This window comes from Eublepharis macularius, chromosome 13, assembly GCF_028583425.1.
Source record: "Eublepharis macularius isolate TG4126 chromosome 13, MPM_Emac_v1.0, whole genome shotgun sequence".
Taxonomy (NCBI): domain Eukaryota; kingdom Metazoa; phylum Chordata; class Lepidosauria; order Squamata; family Eublepharidae; genus Eublepharis; species Eublepharis macularius.
In genome coordinates this window covers 72,962,138-72,974,772 of record NC_072802.1, presented here as the reverse complement: position 1 = coordinate 72,974,772, position 12,635 = coordinate 72,962,138, and the positions used below count along the sequence as shown (strand labels likewise).

The 12,635-nt window shown below is 48.1% G+C and overlaps 1 protein-coding gene across 4 annotated transcripts in view; it reads right to left on the bottom strand.

The window, feature by feature from the left end:
- Window positions 1-12,635, bottom strand: part of LOC129341215 (zinc finger protein 420-like) — a 70,130-nt gene that overhangs the window by 7,017 nt on the left and 50,478 nt on the right. For 3 of the 4 annotated variants that reach the window (XM_054996280.1, XM_054996279.1, XM_054996281.1), the window contains 3 exons: window positions 2,506-2,579; window positions 2,131-2,257; window positions 154-255 (listed from right to left, as the gene is read on the bottom strand). In XM_054996280.1, the coding sequence (XP_054852255.1) occupies window positions 154-255; window positions 2,131-2,257; window positions 2,506-2,579 (303 nt within the window). Of the gene's footprint in view, window positions 1-153; window positions 256-2,130; window positions 2,258-2,505; window positions 2,580-4,775; window positions 4,833-12,635 lie in introns of those variants that run through there. The other variant, XM_054996282.1, reaches the window with a different exon arrangement.

The following is a 12,635-nucleotide window of genomic DNA, read 5'->3' as shown; positions in this document are numbered from 1 at the left end:
GTCAGTGGTCCTCAGTGACAGGCCATTTAAGAAAGCTTTCCTAGGTATGCTTGGGTATTTCCTCTTCAAAAATCTCTCCAGTGTGTGGTTAATCAAACAGGTCCTATACGAATATATCGGAAAAAGGTCCACACCACCCAAGTAGGCTCATACCTGCTCCTGCTGATCTCTCTCTTTCTCCTGGGTCCTGGAAAAATGGATTTCCATTTCCTTTCACCATGGAAATACAGTCCGGTCTGGGTACTAGAAGTCCTCCTTTGGGAGAAACAGAACAGTTACTTCATGGGAGGGGAGGGGGCTACTGCTTGGCTCCAGAAGTATCCATCTGCTGATCCCACTGGTGGCCCAGAGCAGAGGAGAGAGCAGGAAACCTCAGCACAGGACAAGGAAGCCCTAGCCTGGACAGAGCAGCCAGGATCAGTCTCTCAGCTCCCTCCCAAGGCAAGCAAGATCTAGCATCCCAGGCTGACACCATCTAATGCTGCCCCGATGAAGGGCTGCTAAGGGCTCCCTTCCCTTTTAAGACATCCTGTACTCCTTGCAGGGTGGAGAAAAGGTGTCAATGGATCCCCAAAACCTTGAATTCCTACCAATGATCCAAACATTCTTTTAACTGGTATAAATCTCATTTCTCTATTTTGGACACTGTTTATCCCACCCTTCCCTGGGGGCTCAATACAGCATTTTCCTCCATCTTCTGGGCATGCAGTAAGGGTCACTGTGTGGAGGGGGGGAGGCAGTTGTGATTTTCCTGCACTGTGCAGGGGGTTGGGCTAGATGACCCTAGAGGTACCTTCCAATCCTATGATTCTACCTCTTTTCTGACACGATACGCTACTTTGATTTTAGTAGCAGCCTAGCACATAGGAATTCAGCAGGCAAAGCTCTTTGTGACATAATCCAAAACTTCACCAGCTGGGATCCAGTTTTTCATGGTTTGTTCTGCAAGGCTCAGGCAACACCCAGTTCCCTGTCAAGTGCTGAACATTTCTCAGCCTGCACTGGTGCAAGTACCATGAGCATGATTCATGCCCCTCCCCACACTGTTATCCTCCTCATGCCCAACGCAAGACTGTAAGGTCCCTGGGAGTGAGGAAATGTCTTTTTGTCCTTTGTAAAATGCACAGTGAGGGCCCCATATAATTATGATGGTAGTTATTTAAAATCCTTGCTTCCTTGGATGTTCTGAAAGGCCCATAAAGAGGCCCTGTTGACATCCCATAAACTCTTCCTTTTAGTTTACAAACCAACATTTTAGCTTACAAACAAATTCTTGGGGCTTCCACTAAGTATGCAGAAGCCCCTCCTTTGCCTGCGTATGGACCGCCCCCCCCCCCGCGACCTACTGAGAGCCCGTATTGGAAGCGCTCCTTAGAAGGAGCAATTTCTGCCTTCAGCATTTGTGCGTTGAGGAAAAGGGGAGTGCTATGAGCCCCTCTCTTTCTCTCAATTAGACTTTGCCTTTAAGCCTTTTCTTCTTGCCCCCTCTGGGTAGATTGCTGCCACCAGGAATTATATTCCAAAATAATTTAAATTTCCCCTTTTAATAACGTGCCCAAGGGTCAGGCTCCTTCGTGGGACTATGTGGCCCTGAGGATAGGAATGGGATATGGGAATAACTCTGGGATTAAAAAAAAGCAAAATAAACGTTTATTTTTACAAGCAGCATATCGGTTTCACTATAGTACTTAAGCCTGATGGTTTCAAAGATAGTTCTCACATCTGAAAGTTTCCTCACATCGGCTCAGTCACTCAGATCTTCCTAAACTTTCTCTCTCAGGCGCACACACAGTTTGCCTGCTTCAGACACACAGAGTTCAGATTTCCACTCAGGTTATATTTCTCTCAGAAATGCTTAGTCTTGCTCAGGCTGCACACAGGTTGCCTAACTGAACGAGAACAAGAACGCTCTCCAGGCTTCCACACAGCCGGCCTGCCTTGCCCTGACTGAATCTTTTCTTTCCCCTCGGTGACTGAAAACTGCATTCATCCTGCCCACCCTCTCAGGCATCAGCCAATCATCTCCCTCGCTCACCCCTCTCTTTCACCCTCTCTCCCCGTCTGCACCACACCAAGCATTCAAAGACACACACACACACACACACACGAAATCATTACAGGGAGCCTTACCCAGAGAGGCCGCAGTCTGACAGTTGTCCTCCATGACTTCCTTGTGAAGGCTTCTTTGGTCTGGACCCAGCAGAGCCCCCTCTGCCTCGGTGAAATGAACAGACACCTCCTCGAAGGTCACCGGAGCCTGAAAAGAGAAAAAAAGGAACCCCTCTCTCAGATAACAATTCTTCCCCATGTAAGGGCAATATAATCAAGGACATAATTAGATGCTTGCTTTCAGGATTCTAACTTCCATCCGACCTTTCCTTTTCCATCCAAGGAGGAGCATGCATAGCAGCCAAGGGAAAGAGGGGGGGGGGTTCTCTCAGAGCTAAGGAGAGGTGGCTGGTGTGAGGAGGCAGCCGCAGTCATGATCTGCAGTTCCACACTTACCCAATCTGGCCGCTTGGAAGCTGCTTTCTCTCTGCCACAAACAGAGGACAAAGATTGTACCTTCAAGGCCGTGCCTGGAAGGAGCAAAAGGAAACTGGAAGACATTCCAAACTTTCCAAGAATTTAGCATTTCAGTTTCTTGCACGAGGAAAAGAGATTCTCCCCCTCTGGGCTCATGGTCACAACTACCCTGGCATCTTTATTCAGGATAATTTCTTGATTCCATATGTTTGCAAAATCCAGTCTTGCTACAGAGTGCCAAAACCAGCAGTGAGCTGGGAAGGAAATACTGTCATATTTTCTCCTATACATTTAGTATATTCTCACTTGCAACATTATCCTGATTAAATGATGAATCCTTATCTAGTAAAGAGTCCAGTAGCACCTTTAAGACTAACTAACTTTATTGTAGCATAAGCTTTCCAGAGCCACAGCTCTCTTTGTCAGATGCATCATCAGCTTTTGAGAACCACAGCTCTCTTTCTTAGATGCATCTGATGAAGAGAGCTGTGGTTCTCAAAAGCTTATGTTTCAATAAAGTTGGATGCTTTACTGTTTTGCTACTACAGACTAACACAGCTAACTCATCTGGATCTAATTCCTTATCTGTTTTCTTTATCTGCAACCACACACCTACTGTCACTTTTACAAAGCAGTTACCCGACTGGTTAGCCACATCACCCTCACACGCATATAACTGAAGCTAAAAGGGTATGACCTACACCACTATTCTTCCTATTACTTTGCACTGATTTTAAATTGATTCCAGGTTTCTACTTCCTCAAATGAATATTTCTAAACTGAATTTTTGCCAAGGGCTTTTTTTTTCAGGTGACTGGCCTGTGCTGTAAGAAACAGTTCTGACTGATGCTCTTGAAAAGGGACTGGGTCTGTAGGCTATTCTACTGGGTACTGTTTATTGGTGTAGATATGCTCTGACTTGAGAATTTCCATGTTGATTGGGGACCACAGTTCTCTTTGTCAGATGCCATCTGGCAGGGAGAGCTGTAGTTATCGAAGGCTTATACTACATAGGAATTGGATGCTTATACTGCTACAAACTAACACGGCAAACTGACTCCACACCAAAAGGAGATGTTTACATTTACTAGCAAAGGAATGTTTTGGTTGCCTCCCCGCTAATTGCATCTTGTCCCCTTCTGATATATGTCCTCTTCTCTCCCCTCTCCCTCCTCCTCTTCTGTATTTGCCCAGTTTGTATCATGCATCTGACGAAGAGAACTTGATTCTCGAAAGCTTATGCTACAATAAAATTGGTTAGTCTTAAAGGTGCTACTGAACTTTTTTTGATTTTGCATGTTGATTGATACGTTCATGTCAAGTTTCTTAGGTTTTGCTTCAGCAGTGTGCCATCTTTCTATTCAGATTTATGCTAGCTTTCAAATAGGTGCAATCCATACCATATCACATTGTTGACTTGATGTCCTAGACCCAGGCAATGTTCGTAGAGACATACGCTGTGTCATCAGATCGCAGAGAAAAGAACAGCAGAAGGTGCTGACCTTAGAATCACAGGGTTGGAAGATACCTCCAGAGTCATCTAGTCCAACCCCCTGCACAATACAGGAAATTCACAACTATCCCCCCCCCCACACACACACCCAGTGACCCCTGCTCCATGCCCAGAAGATGGCAAAACACCTCCAGGATCCCTAGCCAAACTGGCCTGGGGAAGACTGCTACCTGACCCCAAGGTGGCGATCAGCCTTACCCTGGGCGTGTAAGAAGGGGCCACGAGAACTAAGCCCTGATGTGACCCTTCCTGCCTTCGCTCTCATGATCTGCCCAGGTTCACAGCGTCAGCATTGCTGCCAGAGGGCGATCCAGCCTCTGCTTAAAAAGGAGAGCCCACCACCTCCCGAGGAAGCCTGTTCCGCTGAGGGACTGTCAGGCAGTTCTTCCTGATGTTCATTCCTCGTTCCAGGCAGAATCTGAGCTCTGCCTCCAGAGGAGATCCTTCCAGGGGGTGGCCCCCGAGAACAGCAGGCCTGGAGCCCAGGGGCGCCCCGCAGACCACCAGATCCCCAGGGCAGGAGGCGCCCGCGCCCGAGCCCCCTTCTTGGGGCCCAGCGGAGCCCCGCAGCCCTTCTACCGCAGCGTCGGAGGCAAAGGCACCGCGAGGCTGGGCTGGCGCAGAGACCGCCCTCTGGGGCCAGATCCCCCGGGCAGGCGCCTCCGTGTCCCGAGGAGGGCGCTCGGCCTCTCGGGCGCGCGGAGCCACCGCAGGGGCCCTTCTGGGCCTCCCTTACCCGGTCCCCGAGGTCCTCCGGCTGCGCCCGGTCTCCCCCTCGCCCGGCACTGGAGCCGCTCTACACACCGGAACAGGAAGTGGCTGTGGCAGGTCAGGTGGCCCTCTCTCTCTCTTCCGGCCTCTCTAGGAATGGGGGCGCCTTCGGCCCGCTCCTGCTTCGCCCTGCCAAGGGGGCGGGCGGGGGGAGGCATTTCCTCACTGGAACAAAATAAACAGCCGCCGCAACAAACAGAGCTGCTCCTATACCAGCCAGTGTTATTCTTACCCCCACAATGCGGCTGGGGGGCTGGGCTGAGAGGAGGGGCCTCCCCCGGGCCTCCTGCTGAGCTCAGGGCAGGAGGGGGAGGCGCACCAGCAGGGTGCTGAGGGGAGTCGCAGCCCAGCCGCTTGGCCACTAAACCACCATCCCGTCGAAGAGTGTTTCTTCTTCTGTAGGCAGCACCAAAGCAAGCACACATCCACTACCTTGGGGTACAGGGCAAAGGTGTCAGGCAAGGATGCATATTATCTCTCTGCCTGTTCAACCGCTAAGCAGAGTATATCATAAGGAAAGCTGGATTAAATCTAGAAGAAGGTGGAGTGAAAATTGGTGGGAGGAACATTAACAATTTGAGATATGCGGATGACACCACGGTATTGGCACAAAATAGTGAAGACTTGAAACAACTACCGGCAAAGGTTAAAGGAGAGAGCGCCAGAGCAAGATGACAGCTTAACATCAAGAAGGCAAAAGTAATGACTACTGAAGCATTACACGATTTTAAAGCTGACATTGAGGAAATTGAAATTGTTCAAGGTTTTCTATTCCTTGGCTCAATTGTCAACCAAAAGGGAGACTGCAATGAAGAAATCAGAAGAAGCTTGAGTCTTGGAAGAGCAGCTGTGAGGGAGCTAGAAAAGATCCTTAAAGATAAAGATGTGTCTCGGAACCAAGATCAAGATAATCTAAACTATATTATTCCCTATTAGTATGCATGGATGTAAAAGTTGGACAGTGAAGAAAGCTGACAGGAAGAAAACTGATTCATTTGAAATGTGGTGCTGGGCGAGGGTTTTGTGGATACCATGGACAGCCAAAAAGTCAAATAAGTGGGTACTAAAGCAAATCAAGCCTGAATTCTCCCCAGAAACTAAAATGACAAAACTAAAGCTATCGTACTGTGGTCATATCAAAGACAAGATTCTCTGGAAAAATTAATAATGCTAGGAAAAATGGAAGACAGTAGGATAAGAGGAAGACCTAAAACGAGATGGCAGGACTCAATAAAAGAAGCCACGTCCTGCAGTTTGCAGGATCTGAGCAAGTCTGTTAATGGTAGGACATTTGGAAGGTCTTTCCTTCATAGGGTCACCATAGGTTGGAGGCAATTTGATGGCACATAACACACACACACAGAGTGTCTTGCAGCATTTACCCAGCTACTGGGCTTGCTTCTCTTCACTCAACAATTCTGAAGGTTTTAATCTGATGCCTTAGTTTTCAGAAACTGAACTGGGAGCTTCTTTTGAGCCAATGAGAAAGCAATAAATTTGCATAGAGGGCAAGTCTCAAGTCCTGGATCATCTTAAGAAAGGAAGAGAGAATGCTAAGCAGAGCAACCTTTCCGCAGGAAGCCCAAAGGTTGTTGATGTTTTCCAGCATGCTTCTTCCACTTCTCTCTGACTGCTCAGGTGTGCAGGGAAGAGTTTCTTTCACCAGGTTTGAAATGCAAAACCAGGCCCGCTGTTAGTATATATCTTGATGTTTCCAGGTGTCAGCTCTCAGCCAGTTTGGTGTGGTGGTTAAGAGCACAGGACTCTAATCTGGAGAACCGGGTTTGATTCCCCACTCCTCCACTTGAAGCCAGCTGGGTGACCTTGGGTCAGTCACAGCTTCTAGGAGCTCTCTCAGCCCCACCCAACTAACAGGGTGTTTTGTTGGGGGGATAATAATGACATACTTTGTAAACCACTCTGAGTGGGTATTAAGTCATCCTGATGGGCGGTATATAAATTGAACATTATTATTACATTGACTCGGCCACCTTCAGAGTCTGTGGAAACACCGTGAATCTCTCTGCCCATTTGAGCAGTGGCTATGAGAGCTATGTTGTATCATGGTATCAGCAGAGAGAGGGGCAGGCTCCTTGGATTCTGTTGTCCTGTGACAGCACCAGACACACACAGCGGGATCCTGGATCATTTCTCTAGTTCCAAATCAGGCAGTGATTGCTGTTTGGCCATCTCTGGTGTTCCGCCAGAAGGTGAGGCTACTGTGGTGCAGATAATGGCCGTGGCAGTAGCTTTCACAGTGATACATTTAGAAGGAGAACCGAGACAAAAACTTCTGCTAAGGGAAGGAAGGAACGCTTTTGCTTTCTCGGTCCTCTCTCGTCTTTCATCAGCTGTTTTCAGAGCATCTCTCAGGGTTGATTTAGAATAATGATAGTGCAATTCTAGGCGTGTGTTCTCAACAGCAAATCCCATCAAGTTCAGTGGGACTTGCTCCTTATCTAGTAGGCTTAGGACTGCAGCCTGGGAGGCACGAAAAGGCTTGTGGGTGGAGTTCTGTCTGTCAGCTCCAGTCATGTGCTCCATCTTAGCAATGGCACACTTCTGCTTCCGTGGGCTTGAAATGCTTCTGCAGGGCCGCGAATGCTCTTCAATGACTGTGTAGTCAGAGGCTGCAGCCAGCTGCCTCCTCATTCCAGCATCATTTTGAGAGGTGTTTCTGGATCAGAAGAGGACAAGACAGGTGAGTCCTGGAGGAGACTCAAATCTGGGCCTGTATGTATCTGCCCAAGATGAAAGATCTTCTACAGAGGCCCTTCTGCCAGTGCCCCTTCTGTCATAAGTGAAGTGTGTGGCCACACCAGAAAAAGCATTTTTCATTTTTGGCATCTCGTAAAGAACACCCTCTCCTCAGCTGTTTTCATGTTACCGTACCTTTTCAGTTCTAGGTGCCAGGCCAATACTTCTCTGTTTACCCAAAGCATTAATTTTGCTCTTTTTATAAGCTTACTTTGTTAATGAATGTTGATGTTATGTCTGTTCCAGTATGACATTCTTTTATTTAATTGATTATTGTAATAGTATGTATTTGATCTGGAAGTAGCCTAACAACCACAAACAATTGTTTGACCCTCACAAGTATGCAGTCAGAGGATGCGGTTCCATAGCTAAACAAGTAAAAATGGAGAAATCTGACAGCCTTCCCTTCCTGAACACAATGCTTGATCCATGGCAAGGGGAGCAAATGACATCACACCGTTGGAACTGAGATGTGGTGTCACAATATCTCAGGAAATTCTAGAAGGCCTGCACAGATGTAGCAGCTGGAGGCCAGGACCTCTGAGGACAGCGGCTCAGACAGAGCTCTCCTGTGGATTCAGACATGGCGTACCCTGACCGAGGGTTGCCCAAAGCCGCCATGGGACACTACCTGACTGAAAGTGCTCGGACAGCACTAGAAGCTATGGAACCGGAGGAGGACGTGGTGGAAGTGAGTACTGGGAGATGAAGGAAGGAGAAACCGTGGTGGTGGTGGAAAGAAACTGAAATGGGGAACACCTCCCAAATCCTACTCTCTGTCAGTCCCTGACAGCTTGGTCCCTCAAGCCCTCCACAGTTAACACGCAAGTGTTCCAGTTGAAGCAGCTTTATTGAGATCCATTCAGTACAGGTGTTCACCCAAAGGTGCAGAAATTGGCAGAAGTGACAATTCAAACAAAGGTCTGGCTATTATAGGAAAACTTCCCACCCTCTCTGGTCTGTTTGCATTCTGGCACAAAACTCCAAAGAGATTGCATGGGAACAAAGTAGTTTAGACTACATGAAGTACAAAAAAATCTGTCTCTGGGAAAGTTAAAATATTTGCCGCTAGCAGCTCCATCAAGGACACTTGCTGTGAAAAGTGAAAGCACATATTTGCAACAGATACTGGAGGGGCCCACTGGCTCTCCTGCACTTAATCTCAGAAGTGAAGACACTCTCAGATGAGTATACAGAATATAGCGTATAACTCTGGCAAACAGCCTTGATCAATACAAAATGCAGAATATAATCATGACAGGTATGCTGGCGTACATGACACCCTCAGGGCAACCAGCAATGCGAGCAAGAGCAAGGCATGTCTTCATGGCGGGTGGGTGAAGGTGGATAGTGTGTAGGAAAAAAAACCTCAGCTCCCCCCTCTCCCAAGCTGCAGACTGAAGACATGCATGCATGAAGGATCACTTCCTGACATGTGTGCATTCATTGTAATGTCTGTATTGAGCTTATTCATAAAAAGGAAATATTTATTCACTGTAAAATAACTGAAGGGCCCCTTGCTACTACATCATATCTCCAATGGCCTCATATTATCACCTACCTGAAGACCTTGGGATGAGGTGGGCTATACGCCCAGTTAGATATACGCACAAGCATTTGAACCTCCTAATATTTATGATGGCACAACTCTTCCTGGAAACGCTGCCACTCAAGGGGACAATGAGCACGTCAGGTTCCGGTCATGCTGGTGGGAACAGCTCTCTGGGGTCTCTGGCTCAGAAGGGCCTTTGCCTGCTGCCTGAGATCCCTTGATGGGAAATGCCAGGAACTGAACCGAGAACCTTCAGCAAGCGGAGCAGGTGCTGTGTCAGTGGGCCTTCTCAGGGCCAGGCATCTGTTCACAGCAGGGGATCCAAAGCCTGCCAGAAGCTGTGATGTGCGTGCTTTTGTTTCTAGCTGGGCCCCGGGAAGAAGATGCCCGTGGTGGGTCCTAACCAGCTTCTGGATATGCCTCTATACGCCAAGACCCCTTTCTTGCCAGGCTCGGACACCTTGTTCTACACAACGAAACTGGGAGAAAAGGTAAACTATGACCATTAACCCACACCACCCCTTGACCTTCTTATACCATATTTCTATCCTGCTGTTTGACAGACTTCTCAGGATATTGCAGGACTGGAAGAAAGAATTCTGTGGGGTTAACTGTATGGTAGACCCACTAATGCACCTGGAAGAACCCTGATATATTTTTAAAAATGTTTTAAAGTATTGGCAACCTGCCATTCCTTTTAATGGGAGTTTACAAATCCAAGTTTAAAAGGAAGCAACAACAAGAGAACCAAAATCCGAACAGCAGAAAGACTGCTGCCGTCAAGAGGAGAAAACATCGAGAAGCACAAAAGGACAGGCTCTGGCAGATGTTGTGTGGCATGACTGTGCCATCCTTAACAAGAAGCCAAGAAGCGGAGAGGCAGGAGAGTCTGGACAGGACGGTGTGGGTTGAGGGTAGAAGCCAATGCACGGCCCCTCCCTCCTCTGGTGCTTCTCGGTCCTCAATTCCCGCCTCGGAGCTTGTTGCCAGCTCTTGGTGGGTAACGTGCAGTTAGCTGCCAGGCGCACTAAAGGATGATTGTGTCATTCCCAGGCAATGACATGTCCAAACTGTTGCCTGGAGTTAGTGCTCTGAGAACCAGCCACGGGTTCTCCACCTGCCTCCGAGGGGCAGTAACCCTCCATGGTCCTTTCAATGCTTCTCTGCCTTCCAGCTTTATCAGCCATCTCCCACTTTCGACCTGAGCGATCCCTATTGTCAGCGCTTGGCCCCGAGATACAGCAGCCTCCACGACCCACACTTGCGTGCCTTCTACATGAAGAAGCACAACCTGCAGAGGCTGAAGAAGGCTGGCTTCATCACTGACAAGCGCAGGGTAGGTGGAGCTCAGAGCGGTTGGTGAAAGGGAGCTCGGGGCATGGCAGCACAAGGTGGGGGCTTTGTGACCCTTAGAGGGGCCCGCGGGAGGCAGGGGCATTCCTCTCTCTTCCCCCTAGGCTTGAAAGAATTTGGGCCAGAGCCTTGGACTCTTTTCCTTTTGCCTCTTAATAGCACTGCTTTGCAAGCCAATCCAGGGAATACAAATGCAGAGAAATGGTCCCCCCCTCCCACACACACACACAACTGTGCTTGTCATTCCTGGTCTAAGAATGGGGGGTGGGGGGAGCAGGCTTGGGTGAAGCTGCTCTGCCTGGAGCCCAAGAGGGAAGCTGCAGGTGACCAAGGCAGGGACTATTTACTTACATGGTGGGGGGGTCTTCTCTGCCCCTAGGTTGTGTGCTCCCTGAAGGAGTTCAATGAATACCGACAGTACCTGACGTCCCTCCGGCTGGCGTTTGAAAAGCATTATATACAAGAACAAGTAAGACCTGCAAGAAGAAAGATGGGAGGGGGGTGGGGAGTTGGGAGTACTTTGGCCCCCTATTAATCTCTTGGAGGTCAGCAGAGCTTCTCCAAACCGACCCCTGCACCCCACCCCCCGCTCTGCACACTATGTATAGTCTTTGTGAGAGTTGGACCATTGCTGCTTTCTGCACAGAATGATGGGAAGTGTCTTTTGTTGAGGTTTCTGGGATGTCAAAAATCCCCGTTCCCCCTTCACAGTCCTTCTCAGCCGAGGCCAGCATGCTGTAGTAGTTGATAATACACCCACAACTTGACCAGCTGCTCATGCTCTGTGACTTCCTGCTCCCTGGGTGCAGACTGGCCGGAACGATCTCCCTGAATTCCCTCTGCAGGACTGGGAACCCTAGTTACAATGCTGCGCTATGCCAGCTTCCAGCGAAAAGAGCCCTGAACCCCCCTCCGTGGTGTGTGTGGAAGTGTCTGCCGTGGGGCACCACGGAGGGAAAATATGGGGAAGCCTGCCACGTGGATGCTCCGTTGTTGTTGGGATTTATCTGTGGAACCACACAAGACTGTCCCTGTGTGGAAAAACCCCTTGTTACTTATTTATTGTGATTTTAACTGACTGTTTTATACCATGTAAGCTGCCTTGGAAGCCACTGGTTGAGAGTTGTTATGTCCCGTGGACATTTTAAAACCTGCAAACAAGAAAACCCAGGGAGGCATCTGCCTAACCAAGATCTCTTTGTTTGGTTGGCATTTGGCAGCTCTTCTGGAAATATTAGTAAAGTTGAATTCTATATTTTCATTATCAAAAGAAGTCCAGTAGCACCTTTAAGACTAACCAATTTTATTATTATTTAACCAGTTTCTTCTTGCCCTCCATGCATCTGACGAAGAGAACTGTGATTCTCGAAAGCTTATGCTACAATAAAATTGGTTAGTCTTAAAGGTGCTACTGGACTTTTTTTGATTTTGCTACTACAGACTAACATGGCTAACTCCTCTGGATATATTTTCATTAAAATGCATAGTATATTGTATAACTAAGTATATTAAAGAACTGTTATTTATGTTGTTTTCTGTTTTGCACTGATATATGAGGCACTCCACTGTGTATTCTTTGCACCCTTCTTCCCATTTTTAATGTGGGTATGTGGTAGCAAGCAGGGCCCAATCTCTGCCTACCATTGTTCTTTATGGTTTTGTCCCTCATGATAACTTAGGCTTACCAAGTTGCCTGCTATGGCAATGTCCTGTCCCCAAGCTCTTCTCTCCTTGTGCCCAATATCACAGAGGGAGAAAATGGTGGGGAGGGGGAACGATGTTGCAGACAGAGTGACATTGCTTCCAGTCACTGTGCCCACAGTGCTCTAGGAATTTTGCCAATCTCTATCATCTTTGCTATAGAGACTGGGGAAATTCCTAGAGTGTGATGCAGTGCTTCGCCTTCTCATGCCCCACCCCTCAAAGCTTTTGGGACTCTGTGACAACTTCTCAAGCCAACCATTGAAATCTCCATTTTTCTTCCCCTTCCAGAAAACAATTGAAAAACAAGTCACAGAGCTCCAAGAGGACCAGCTTCTTCCTGAAGCTGCCGACACCTCAAAATACCGTGATTGGATGCTGAGGGAAGAAAGACCAACTGTAGAGGAACAAGAGAAAGTGATGAGGAACCGGTATGGATTTCTCATGGCCTCTTAGTCTTTC